Genomic DNA, 12,899 nt, shown 5'->3' with positions numbered 1-12,899 from the left:
AAATGGTTTTTTTCCGAACAAACAATCAGAAAAAGGGGATCAAAACATCACATCAAGAGATGTAAATTTGTAGGCGCGTTCACTTCGTGATTTAGAAGCTTTCTACATTTTTACTTTTCGCTAATTCGTTCTCAAATTTCAAAACACAAAAAAAATCAATAAAAGTAAAAAACGGGGTTAGATCTGAAATCGAGTTCCGATGAAAACAGTGGCGGAGGTGGTGGTTTGAACATTTCCGACATGATTAGTGGTGGTGGTTTCCGATGATATTGCGGTGGTGGTGGTGGTGGTGGGATTGAAGATGATAAAGAGTACCTTTTGTGCAAAATTTTAACAAACTTTAGGGTCCAACCTTGTATTTTTTACTAATGATCGTTAATGAATTTGACGTTATTACCCCAATTTCACACCTTTTCAAATCGTAGTCTTTTTCTTTGCAAAATTAAAAATCCTAATCCTTTTCGTGTATTATAACAAATTGGAGGTTACCTTTATTGTTAAATTAAGTAACTTAGATTATTTTTCATATCATTTGCCTTTCTCCTCATTACTTGAATTGCGTATAGAACTAACAAACTGAAATAAAAGCTTGTAACATAGGACAAACATTAATCCAAACAAATAACATAAGTTATTGAGAAATATAAACCCTACGTCTTCACACATATTGAACTAAACGAATCACCAAAAAATTGAACATCGTAAAGTTGATGATGGTGAGAACTTGTGACATTTCTATTGACACTCTAACCAAAACCAACAAAGCCTAATAATACTTCAAATATCCATCCACTGAACGCTTACGGATAAAAAACGAACACCCGATTTCAAAAACAATTAACATCCGTAAATGCAATAAAAAAATATTTACTTTTCTAGTCATATCATTCCATTTGTTATTTATACACATACCATGAGTACCTTAAGTATCAATTAAAATGTCAAATTCAAACTCTAAAATACTTGTACTAGTGTGGTAAATAGTAAACTTTTCCCCAATAGTAAAAAAAAAATAACATAAATATAACATATATGCATTAAATAAGTTACACTATTGTAACCTATATTTTCTCTACATACAAAATGACATAAATACGCCTATGTCATGAGTCAACACACACTCTGTCTTGTTTTCCTTTTGCTTTGCATTAAATGGAGCCGAACTAATTTCTTCACCTTATTAGCACCACCACCCACCACCATAAACCACCGCTACTATTATTAACCCCTTCATTTCTCCCCTACCTTTTTCTTTTTCTAACCCAAAAAGATAAAATGAGTTCACTCTCTAAAGCCACTAATGATTATGATGATGAGAAACAAAAAACCCAAACTCAAAAACCTAAAAAAGTTTCGATGTTTAAACTTTTTGCATTTGCTGATTCTTACGATTATTTACTTATGTTTCTTGGTTCGGTTGGAGCATGCATACATGGTGCATCGGTGCCGGTTTTTTTTATATTTTTCGGCAAGTTGATTAATATTATCGGACTCGCATATCTTTTTCCTAAAGAAGCTTCTCATAAAGTTGCAAAGGTACGTTGGATCAAACTGGACAATAATTATTTTTATAAAATTTCGTCTAAAAAATGATTATATGATTTTTTTTTTTTGAAATTTTGGATGAGAAATTAATTTGTAGAAAATTGTTTTTCTTATTTGTTATATTATTTTTTATTGGCAGTATTCGTTGGATTTTGTGTATCTTAGTGTGGTGATACTATTTTCTTCCTGGCTCGGTAAGTGTTTAATTAATTATGTTTGGTTATTAATTTTTATTATTCGTTTTAATTAATTAATATCATGCAAAAGGATATGGAATAGAGGAAATTAAGAAATACACGCTTGAGTTTTGATCGATGTGATTCATATGAATGTCAGAATATTTTTTGGGATTAAGAAAGTTATGGTCATAAAATCCAAGCTTGGTAATGACAAAATTGAGTAGTTGGATTAGTATTAAAGTTTTGGTCCAAAATACCAAGTAGTTAACTTCACTTTATTTTATACGGAGTATAATAATTTGATTAAAACTTGTAATTGTTTGGTTCAAACTTAAGTAATTAATTAAATATTAATAATTATGATTAATGATTTAATAAGATAGAATTAAATTCTGGGAGTTTGGTTATATAATTAATTAAGAAATGTGTTTAGAGGTGGCTTGTTGGATGCATAGTGGAGAAAGGCAAGCTGCAAAAATGAGAATGGCATATTTAAAATCAATGTTAAGCCAAGATATTAGTCTTTTTGACACCGAAGCTTCAACAGGAGAAGTCATTTCGGCAATCACTAGTGATATAATTGTTGTTCAAGATGCCATTTCTGAGAAGGTACATTATTCTTATTATTTAAAATATTTATATTTATATTTATTATGAATTACATATATAGATATAGATATAGATATATTGATGGTGATATTCTAATAATCGATTTTTTTTATATATTCGCTGAGAATATGTTTTAATAGATTGTATAATACAACTTGTTAATGGATAATTACGTTTATGCCTAATATATAAAAAATGATTGTGCATAATATAGGAGATAATGCTAGATTTGTCATATAATTGATTGTAGAGTTTATGAACAATTTATTTTCCTAATTAAAGTATAGCTACTCAATAATACTTTTAATGATCTTTTAATAGCTTAACATGCAATGTTGAAAAGTAAAGGAAAACAATAAATGTGTTTAAATATAATATATAATAACTCAATAAATAAAAGAAAAAATAAATAAATATTTGAAGATATACTACTTAATGTTTCATTGTTTCAATTCCACTTAAAAGGAATCATAGTTTTAAGTTCTCTTTCAAATACTAATAATATAATATAATATGGATGGTGATATTTTCACCGTTAAAAAAATGATAGATTCATCATATATATATGAACTTTAATTACTTATACAATACAAGTATGTAATGCACAAGTATGATGGATATATCATTTTTAATGGTTATATCATTTTCAGTGTGGATCTATAATATTTGATACTTCTATCTATTTGAGAATGAATAAATGAAAAGATGGAATTGTTTAAGGAAATATATAATATAAAGTTCAGTTATTTTAAAGATATACCCATTGGATCTAATACTACTTCATTTAGAAAAAGAATATTTTTCATAGTTGGAATGCTTTGTAACAGTTTCCTTGTATTCATTGAAGTAAAATTTATGTCTTTGCTAAAATATATGCATACCCAACTGGTTAAAAATATTGTCACAGAAGACCCTGGCTGGTATTACATATAAAACGGGTAATTACGTGTAGCAGTAAATTATGGGGGTGCTTGTGTGAATATACAGAAGTTGAAGGGTTGAAAATATAAATTTGAAAGTAATACGTTAGAATTATTATGACAATCGTTAAATTGTTAATGTTAAAATTATTACTACGTATTTTTTATATTATATTGAGTGTGTACGTACATACCTTTTATTTATTTATTCATTTATTTACTTTTCGAGATATAAGAACTATTTTTCTTTTTAAAAATACAAGAACTTATATAAACATCAGGAACACCTTTACATGGATACATAAAAGTATGGAACTTTGCTTTAATAATAAATAAATGCATTTAGAGGTAGGTGTCCCAATTAATTTTCAACTACATTTTTGCTTTTATTTATCTTTAGATCCATAGTGTAGAGTTTGAAGAGGCAGTTTCAACAAGTGACCTGCAATATTTTGGTCAGATAGAAGATGCAGCCCTTTTGGTCCTTATAACTTAGTGTTGAAATAGGCTATTTGTGCTTAGCTTTTGTATTTTTATTTGTATGCTTGATAGCAAGTGGGCAAGTCTTTTTTTTTTTTTTTTTTTTACGAGGAACCCCTACTACGAACGGGCACATTGACCCCCCCCCCCCCCCCCCCCGCAGCGGGTAAACCCCGGGTAAACGGCAAACCAACCCTCCACCGCTACCAGGTAAAGCATCCTCAGGCTATTGGTCTCTTAAGTTCGCCCCAAGCGTTTGAAGTGCCTTGAAGGGAATCGAACCCGTGACCTCACCTTCATTGAAAGTGTTGGTGGCCATCCAAGCTAGCCTATTATGCTCTATGTTGTTAACTTCAATTTTTCACTCCTTTGTGAAAAGTTGTGATCAATATATTTCTTTTTTGCCAAAAAAAAATAAAAAAATTAGGATTAATATACTCACAGAATGACAACAATTAGAGATTCACTTTTTAAAAGACAAACGTACTTATCTACACGATTTTTTACACGAATATATACATAATATCCACAGTAGAACTTAAACTCATGACGTCAATGTTAGTGGGGCACCTAAATACCGTCAGGCCAATAACCCTTTGGTCAATTAAAGTTTCATTTAACATGTAATTTTACATCATCTTATGTAATTTATAAATAATAATATTATAAACAATGGTATAATATATTGTTCTAAAAATAAATAAATAAACTATATTTATATACACACACATAGTCTTTACAATATTACAATTACAATGTTACTTTAAATTACAAAGCAGGATCCAATCCACATTCCCTGTCGATGGCTTAATGAACAATTGACAACTTACTTTTTCTCATAATATATTAATATATTACTGTAGTAATATTAATTTATGGAGTAATTTATTAATATCTGTAAAGGTAATAATATCTTTCGTTTCACAGAAGTGGTTTATAATAAGTCAAACAAATCATTTTGATTTAAAGGGTCATGCAGTTTCACAAAAATGAATAAAAAGTATGTGTTGAAAAATAAATAATAACTAAATGTAGAATAAAGAAAATTAAAGGAAATTAAAATAAAGCAAAAGAATAGCGGTGTTAATTATGTGCAACTAAATATTGGGGGGTGATTTATAAATGCCACATTTATTAGGGGGAGGTTTGTAATTAATGAGTTTGTAATCTTGTTGGGCAGACTGGAGTTGTACCCACTTCTAATTTTTCATGCATCACACTTATGGTGTTCTATCACTAAACTAATTTTCTATCTCTTTTTTTCTTTTTCTTTTTTAAGAAAAAATAGAGAAATATATAAATACGAAAAACTTTTCATCGAACGGATTACACATTTTCTATACTGGAGTGAATTTTGTATACGATCATACATAGCAGAAAAAAACTACATTGCGATCCTTTGCCCCATACGTTCTATGTGGCCTGAATCATATTTCATAGCAAAAAAAAAACAATTTTTTTTTACCCTTTGACCATATCATAAATGAACTAAATCAATATACAAACAGTTTGTTGAACGTGTCATAAAGTATATATATATATACTCTATGAAAAGTACTATTACTGCAATACTCACTAATGAAATTTCAAATTTATTACTTTAAGCGTTTTATGATTGGTTGAAATTAGAAGCAACTAATTATTTTGTAACAGATAAAAGTTAGAACAATGAACAATTAAATTGAAATTTAAGGAGTATATATTAATGTTTTAATTTCTTTTTGAGAAAAAAGAAAAAGATATATGCTAATGTAATTGTAATGTGTGTGGGTGCAGGTGGGAAACTTCATGCATTACATCAGCAGATTCTTATGTGGATTCATAGTAGGGTTTGTTAGAGTTTGGCAGATAAGTTTAGTGACTTTGTCAATCGTACCTGCGATCGCAATCGCTGGTGGTGTCTATGCTTACGTCGCCACAGGCCTCATTGCTCAAGTCCGTAAATCATACGTCAAAGCGGGTGAAATTGCTGAAGAGGTTTCTTTTTCTAACTTCAAGTTTGTACAAATTGAACTTTATCGAATTCAATTACAACAAACATTTTCTAAATATATGAGAGTTTAACTTGACTTGGAACTTGACTTGATTTATTATCATACATTTTGAGTATTAGTATAGATATATAGACAAATTCCTAGAAAAAGGTAAGGTGAGTTAAGCGCCTGTTTACTTTTCACTTAATAATCTGTTGTTTGTATATCTCTAAGTTAGTAAGTAGAATTGTTGTTTATTTATCACTTACTTGAAAAATGGGTTGCTTGTAGAAGATGTGGAAACAGACCCCTTTCCAAACAGAGACATATAGAAACAACACTTGATACAAAATAAAAGTAAACAACCGTTTACAAAGAACTTTGATGTAGGAAACTTAAGTTCTTTAGTACATTAAAAACACTGCAAGTTCAAAAAAAATTATAGAAAAGTAACAAAAAAAAAAAAAAAAAAAAAAAAAATTTATGTAGATAACTTAATTTCTGTTTTTTATCTTATCTTTCCGTTGATAGATTTGACCTTACGTTTTCACAATTTAGTACTCGAATCAAGAATCTCTCACGATCACATAAACTGAGTCGTTATAATATTGAAAATGGCAGGTGATTGGAAATGTAAGAACGGTACAAGCATTTTCAGGAGAAGAGAAGGCAGTAAATTCGTACATTTCAGCATTGTCGAATACTTACAAGTACGGCAAGAAAGCAGGCCTAGCCAAAGGTTTGGGCCTCGGGACGTTGCATTTTGTTCTGTTCCTCTCATGGGCCTTGCTCGTTTGGTACACCAGCATCGTTGTCCACAAAAACATTGCTAACGGTGGTGATTCATTTACCACCATGCTCAATGTTGTCATCGCTGGCCTGTAAGTCCTCCAACTTATCCACAAGAAAAAGTCTGATAACTAAAATACAGTTTGGGCGCCGTTTACCTGTTTGACCAGTTTCACTTGTTTGACTCTAAATTACTAATTTCATTTACCAAAAGGCTTTTGGCATAGCGGTATCGAGGGTACTCATTCACTTTGAGGTTGTGAGTTTGAGTCCTGTCGTGGACACAGAGGGTGTGTGTGTTTGTTGTTCCAAAATAATACTAGTAATAATTTCATTTGACACATTAAAGAATTTACTATATCCTAATATATTACTCATAGAATAGAATAATAGGATTGGTCCAGCCCGACCGAGCCTATCTATACAATCGGGATGAACCAATCCTAATATTCTAATACTAAATCTGTTCATTCTTGTGTCATTAACTCATTATGATAAAACAGTCGCATATATGAAAAATAACGGGTGTAACAAGATTTTTGTCTTTTGTCAATGCAGCTCGCTCGGGCAAGCTGCCCCAGATGTCAGTGCATTCATTCGGGCAAAAGCAGCAGCGTACCCGATTTTTGAAATGATAGAGAGGTCAACGGTAGCCAAAACGAGTGAGAAAACAGGACGGATGCTTTCCAAATTAGATGGTCACATACGGTTCGATGACGTGCGTTTTAGTTACCCATCTAGACCAGATGTGATGATTTTTAACAAACTATGTCTTGATATACCTTCTGGTAAAATAGTCGCACTTGTTGGTGGTAGCGGTTCAGGGAAAAGTACGGTAATATCATTAATAGAAAGATTCTACGAGCCACTATCGGGCCGGATCTTGTTAGACGGGAACGATGTACATGAACTTGATATCAAATGGCTTAGGCACCAGATTGGGTTGGTGAATCAAGAACCCGCACTATTTGCGACTACAATAAGAGAGAATATTTTGTACGGGAAGGATTCGGCTACGTACGAAGAGATCACACACGCTGCAAAGTTATCCGAGGCGATCACGTTTATTAACAATCTTCCCGAACGGTTCGAGACACAAGTGGGTGAACGCGGGATACAATTATCGGGAGGACAAAAGCAACGAATTGCAATTTCACGTGCGATTGTGAAAAATCCTTCGATTTTGTTATTAGATGAAGCCACAAGTGCTCTTGACTCTGAGTCTGAAAAGAGCGTGCAAGAGGCGTTGGATCGTGTAATGGTGGGCCGGACAACTGTGGTGGTTGCCCATAGGCTTTCCACTATTAGAAATGCTGACATCATAGCCGTCGTTCAACGAGGGAAGATAGTGGAAACCGGAAGCCATGATGAGCTCATGGCCCGACCCGATAGTGCTTATTCATCGCTTATTCAACTTCAAGAAACGGCTTCTTTGCATTGTCCCCCATCTCGTGTTACTTCAATGGGAAGACCTTCCAGGTAAACTGCCTTTGTAATAGTTTTAACAATATTATACCCGGCAATTTAGACCCATAGCTAAAAAAGGGTCCATTTGGTTAGGTATTTAACCAATTGGGTCCATAAAAAGGTTATAGAATGGGTCCAATTTAGACCTATATGAAGCCTAACAGATATATAAGGCCCAACGGGTCCTTAATGGGTCTTAACTTGTCTTTACAAGATTTTAATAATATTACTCGTATTATTAAGTTTTTCAAGTTTAAGAAAATTTGGGAAACCCTCGAACCGACCGGACACGACCCATTTAGACCCAATCCATTTGACCTATCTAAAAAAAGCACACTAATTCAAACAATGACCCGTTTCAACTCAAACCCATTCGGGTCTTGACCCAACCCGACCCATTTGCAACGTATCCGTTTTATATATTAGCCAATTAACTTGCAGAATACTGATTTATGTGTTCTTTTCCAATCTGATCTCGTGTAGCCTGAAATTTTCACGAGAACTATCTCGCACAACCACAAGGAGTATCGGAGCCAGTTTTCATTCCGACCGAGAATCTGTAGGCAAGCTTGGTATCGAAGGTGTTGAATACATCAAGCCAACGCGCATTTCCTCAAAAAGATTATACTCGATGATCCGGCCCGACTGGGTTTACGGCTTAAGCGGCACCATAGGTGCACTCATGGTTGGATCCGTGATGCCTCTCTTTGCGCTCGGAATTAGCGAAGCCCTCGTAGCATATTACATGGACTGGGACACCACGAAACGCGAGGTCAAAAAAATTGCCACACTTTTTTGTTTTGGTGCCGGCGTAAGTATCACCGTTTACGCCGTCACTCATTTATGCTTCGGGATCATGGCAGAAAGGCTCACTCTTCGCGTTCGTCAAAAGATGTTTTCAGGTAACAATTAAATACAAATTAGATACAGTAACATGTTGTATTTAACCGATTTTACTAACATGAATCTTTGCAGCTATATTACGAAACGAAATTGGATGGTTTGATGACACGAACAATACAAGCTCGATGCTTGCGTCACGTTTAGAAAGTGACGCCACATTACTAAGAACCGTAGTGGTTGACCGAACAACGATATTGATACAGAACTTTGGCTTGATTTGCACTTCGTTTTTTATCGCCTTCCTTTTGAACTGGAGATTAACGCTCGTAGTGATGGCGATGTACCCGTTGATCATCAGCGGCCACATAAGCGAGGTTTTTTTTTATAGTTTTCCCAACTCTATTTTCAGTTCCATTTGCATTTTATTTAAAAAAGTTTTATCTTTTTTTTTGTATCAGAAAATGTTTATGAAAGGGTATGGAGGTGACTTGAACAAAGCTTATCTAAAAGCTAATATGCTTGCCGGTGAGGCGGTCAGTAACATACGAACCGTTGCAGCGTTTTGTTCCGAAAATAAAGTGCTCGATCTTTATTCTCGAGAGCTAGTGGGACCATCAAAACAGTCTTTTAAAAGAGGGCAGGCTGCGGGATTATTCTACGGTGTCTCTCAATTCTTCATATTCTCGTCTTACGGTCTTGCATTATGGTACGGTTCAGTGTTAATGGGAAAAGGGTTATGCGGGTTCAAATCAGTCATGAAATCGTTTATGATTTTAATTGTGACCGCGTTAGCCATGGGCGAAACATTAGCAATGGCGCCAGATCTTTTAAAGGGGAACCAGATGGTCGCTTCGGTTTTCGAGATTCTTGATAGGAAAACACAAGTTGTGAATGATGTTGGTGAGGAACTAACGAAAGTTGACGGGTCAATCGAGCTGAGAGGTGTCAGTTTTAGCTATCCTTCGAGGCCCGATATCTTGATATTCAAAGATTTCGATTTGAAGATTCGAGCAGGGAAGACGATGGCGCTGGTGGGACAAAGTGGTTCGGGGAAAAGCTCTGTTATCTCTTTAATTCTTCGGTTCTATGATCCAACATCTGGGAAAATTATGATTGATGGTAAGTTTTTCAATACGTATACGAATAACCTAGAGGTGGCAATCTTGACCCATTTACATGTTTCATCTCAATAAATAGAAAAACAGCTCAAAAGAAAATGGGTCACAAAGGTTATTTAAAGGTATCTGGAGGTGGTAATCTTGCCCCATTAATGATTTTGCTTTTCAAAACATATATGAATTATCTAGAATTGGAAATCTGGACCCAATTACATGTTACATCTCAATAAATAGAAATATAGCTCAAAAGAAAACGGGTCAAAAAGATTACCTAAAGTTATCTAAAGGTGGTAATCTTGACCCATTAATTTTTCTTTTCAAAATGTATATAAATAATCTAGAGGTGGCAATCTTGACCCAGTTACATGTTACATCTCAGTAAATAGAAAAGTAACTCAAAAGAAAACAGCTCAAAAAGGTTATCTAGAGGTGGTAATCTTGACCCAATGTGTTCTGGTTATCTGAAGTTACTAAAATAGCAAACTATTTTGTAAATCTGATTTGACGTCAAAATTGTTCTGGATCAACCCAACCCAACCCACCCTGTTACATAAACGTGAGAAAATTGACTCAATGTAACATGAACCCATGTTGACACCTATTAATACTCCATACTTATTTAATGGGAAGCTAATATATACATAATTTCAAATCTTACAGGAAAGGACACTAAGAAGCTGAAGCTTAAGTCTCTTAGAAGTCACATCGGGCTAGTCCAACAAGAACCGGCTCTTTTCGCAACATCAATCTTCGAAAACATACTTTACGGTAAAGAAGGAGCCTCCGAAAGCGAAGTTATCGAAGCCGCAAAGCTTGCGAACGCTCATACGTTCATAAGCGCCCTTCCCGAGGGTTACTCGACAAAAGTCGGTGAGCGAGGTATTCAACTTTCGGGTGGACAAAAGCAGCGGGTCGCTATAGCACGAGCCGTGTTAAAAAATCCAGCAATACTATTGTTGGATGAAGCTACGAGCGCACTTGATGTGGAGTCCGAACGCGTGGTTCAACAGGCTTTAGATCGGCTAATGAAGAATCGAACCAGTATCGTTGTTGCGCATCGGCTATCGACTATTAAAAATGCGGATGAGATATCGGTGATTCAGAATGGGAAAATTGTGGAGAAAGGGACTCATTCGAGCTTAGTTGATAATGAAAATGGGGCGTACTCGAAACTAATCAGCTTACAGCAGAAAGAACAGCATCGAGGTAAATAATAACGATCGGAGATTTTTAACGTATGTTTCGGCTGATCAATGATGTATCGTGTTTTATACATGATTTATAGTTTGTTTATCACCTTTATATGATGATGATTTATAGTGTGATTAAGTTATTGATTCTATTATAAATTGAAAGTTTTATTTTTATTAGATAATGGCTGGTTAAAGATCCTCTTTCTTTTTAGCATTGTTGACAAATTTCATGTATGATTTAAATTGTTTGTGAATCATCATTTAAGGTCTTTAAAACGTAACAACAATCTTAACATTATTGCACTCGAACTCGTTTTTGTCTGTATGATTGAAATAGGTTCGATCACTGTACCAATTACATGTTTGTGCGTTAAATATTTCTATATCATTAGTTAAATTAAGTCACGTATATACAAATGAGGTAAGCATATACAACATAACACTGCAAAAAATGAATATTCCTAATCGTATAAAAAGCATAAACTTACTGAGCAAGAGCATGTTGAGGGTTGAGAAACACCTGAACGATGAATTGACACTTGACAGTAAAAATGAATAAGGCTGTTATACAGAAGATTAAATCAACAAAATACAGAAATGGCATACCAATGGATCATCATATCATGTCTCAAATTTAGTTTTTACATTCTGCCCTAACTCTGTTAGCCGAATTATTGTCTCAGCCCATGCTCTATTGGGCCTGCTCATGTAGCCCGTTTATTGCTTTTGGTTATTCTAGGTTTTCATGCTTGTATCTTTATATTAGTGTTTTTTTTGTTTAAGCGAGAGCTCCTATGAACGAGCACATTGACTCAACCATAGAAGGTAAAACCTCGGGTAATCAAGCCTACCGAGCGCGAGACCTGGTACCGGGTAAATTGCGCATTATGCGCACCCTCTAGTCACACTCCCTTTTTGTATCTTTATATTAGTGTTGGTACGTTCATTTTTTGTAATAAGCAAAAAGCAATATTAATAATACCTAATATTTTGCATTCAAGAGCAGTACCTAAAATAATCACAACAAATCTCAATTCCATAAGTATTGTATGGCGGAGGTAAATAAAGAGAAGTCATTTCTATTTCATAGTGAGACACCCAAGAGTAGAGAAAATTCTCTCTCTCAATATTCTATGGATAGAGAGATTGCTTACGAATGGACCTTCGGCCAATAGGTAGGTTTAAAAACAAAAAATAGTGCGAGACGCCATAAAAATGGTATAATCAAATTTCTATCGGTTTTAAACATGTCTAAAGTTCAATTTAGGCTCTAAGTAACAGTCAAAATATAAGAAGATATACATTTACATCCGTTACCCATAGAATGACCATTAAACTTATCTTGCAAAACTTAATTTCACACACGCGTAAGCTTCTTTCGATTCATTGCGACGGGTTTAACATGCTAGATATTATCTTAAAAGAATCAAGCCTCCGATGGAGAAGCAAACGAAGAATGGAAAAAGGCGGATGCAGTCGTTATGTCAGGGATATTTCTCACCATATCTGAACCCCTTCCTGCAGAAAGTATTTCAAGATAATAAAAGATCCAAAACCATCGAACTTAACGCCGGACTCAAAGCTCTCAACATTGATAATCAGTCTGTTGAGGCCTACTTTGGCAAAACTGATTCGATTGCTACTATGCTCACCAACCTTTGGTCACCAATTGACGATGATGAACTTGTGACAGTTGCCATCCAAGAACACTGATCGGGTATGGTCCATTAGGGTTATATTTATGCCTGGCCCACAAGCTATAAGCCCTAATTCTCCCTTAACC

General features: G+C 34.3%; 1 protein-coding gene across 1 annotated transcript; it reads left to right on the top strand.

Annotated features, from left to right (window-relative positions):
- The first annotated feature begins 1,115 nt into the window (after positions 1-1,115).
- Positions 1,116-11,299, top strand: LOC139850739 (ABC transporter B family member 2-like). Its single transcript, XM_071840289.1, has 10 exons — positions 1,116-1,536; positions 1,685-1,739; positions 2,158-2,333; positions 5,510-5,710; positions 6,328-6,587; positions 7,054-7,974; positions 8,446-8,864; positions 8,938-9,179; positions 9,264-9,924; positions 10,584-11,299. Exons 1-10 carry the CDS (start codon positions 1,276-1,278, stop codon positions 11,135-11,137), a joined length of 3,750 nt encoding a protein of 1,249 aa, XP_071696390.1. The 5' UTR covers positions 1,116-1,275; the 3' UTR covers positions 11,138-11,299.
- The last annotated feature ends 1,600 nt before the right edge of the window (positions 11,300-12,899 follow it).

Source organism: Rutidosis leptorrhynchoides, chromosome 5 (assembly GCF_046630445.1).
Source record: "Rutidosis leptorrhynchoides isolate AG116_Rl617_1_P2 chromosome 5, CSIRO_AGI_Rlap_v1, whole genome shotgun sequence".
In the NCBI taxonomy this organism is placed as follows: Eukaryota; Viridiplantae; Streptophyta; class Magnoliopsida; order Asterales; family Asteraceae; genus Rutidosis; species Rutidosis leptorrhynchoides.
Note: the sequence above shows the minus strand (reverse complement) of the source record. Positions and strands in the feature narration are given on the sequence as shown.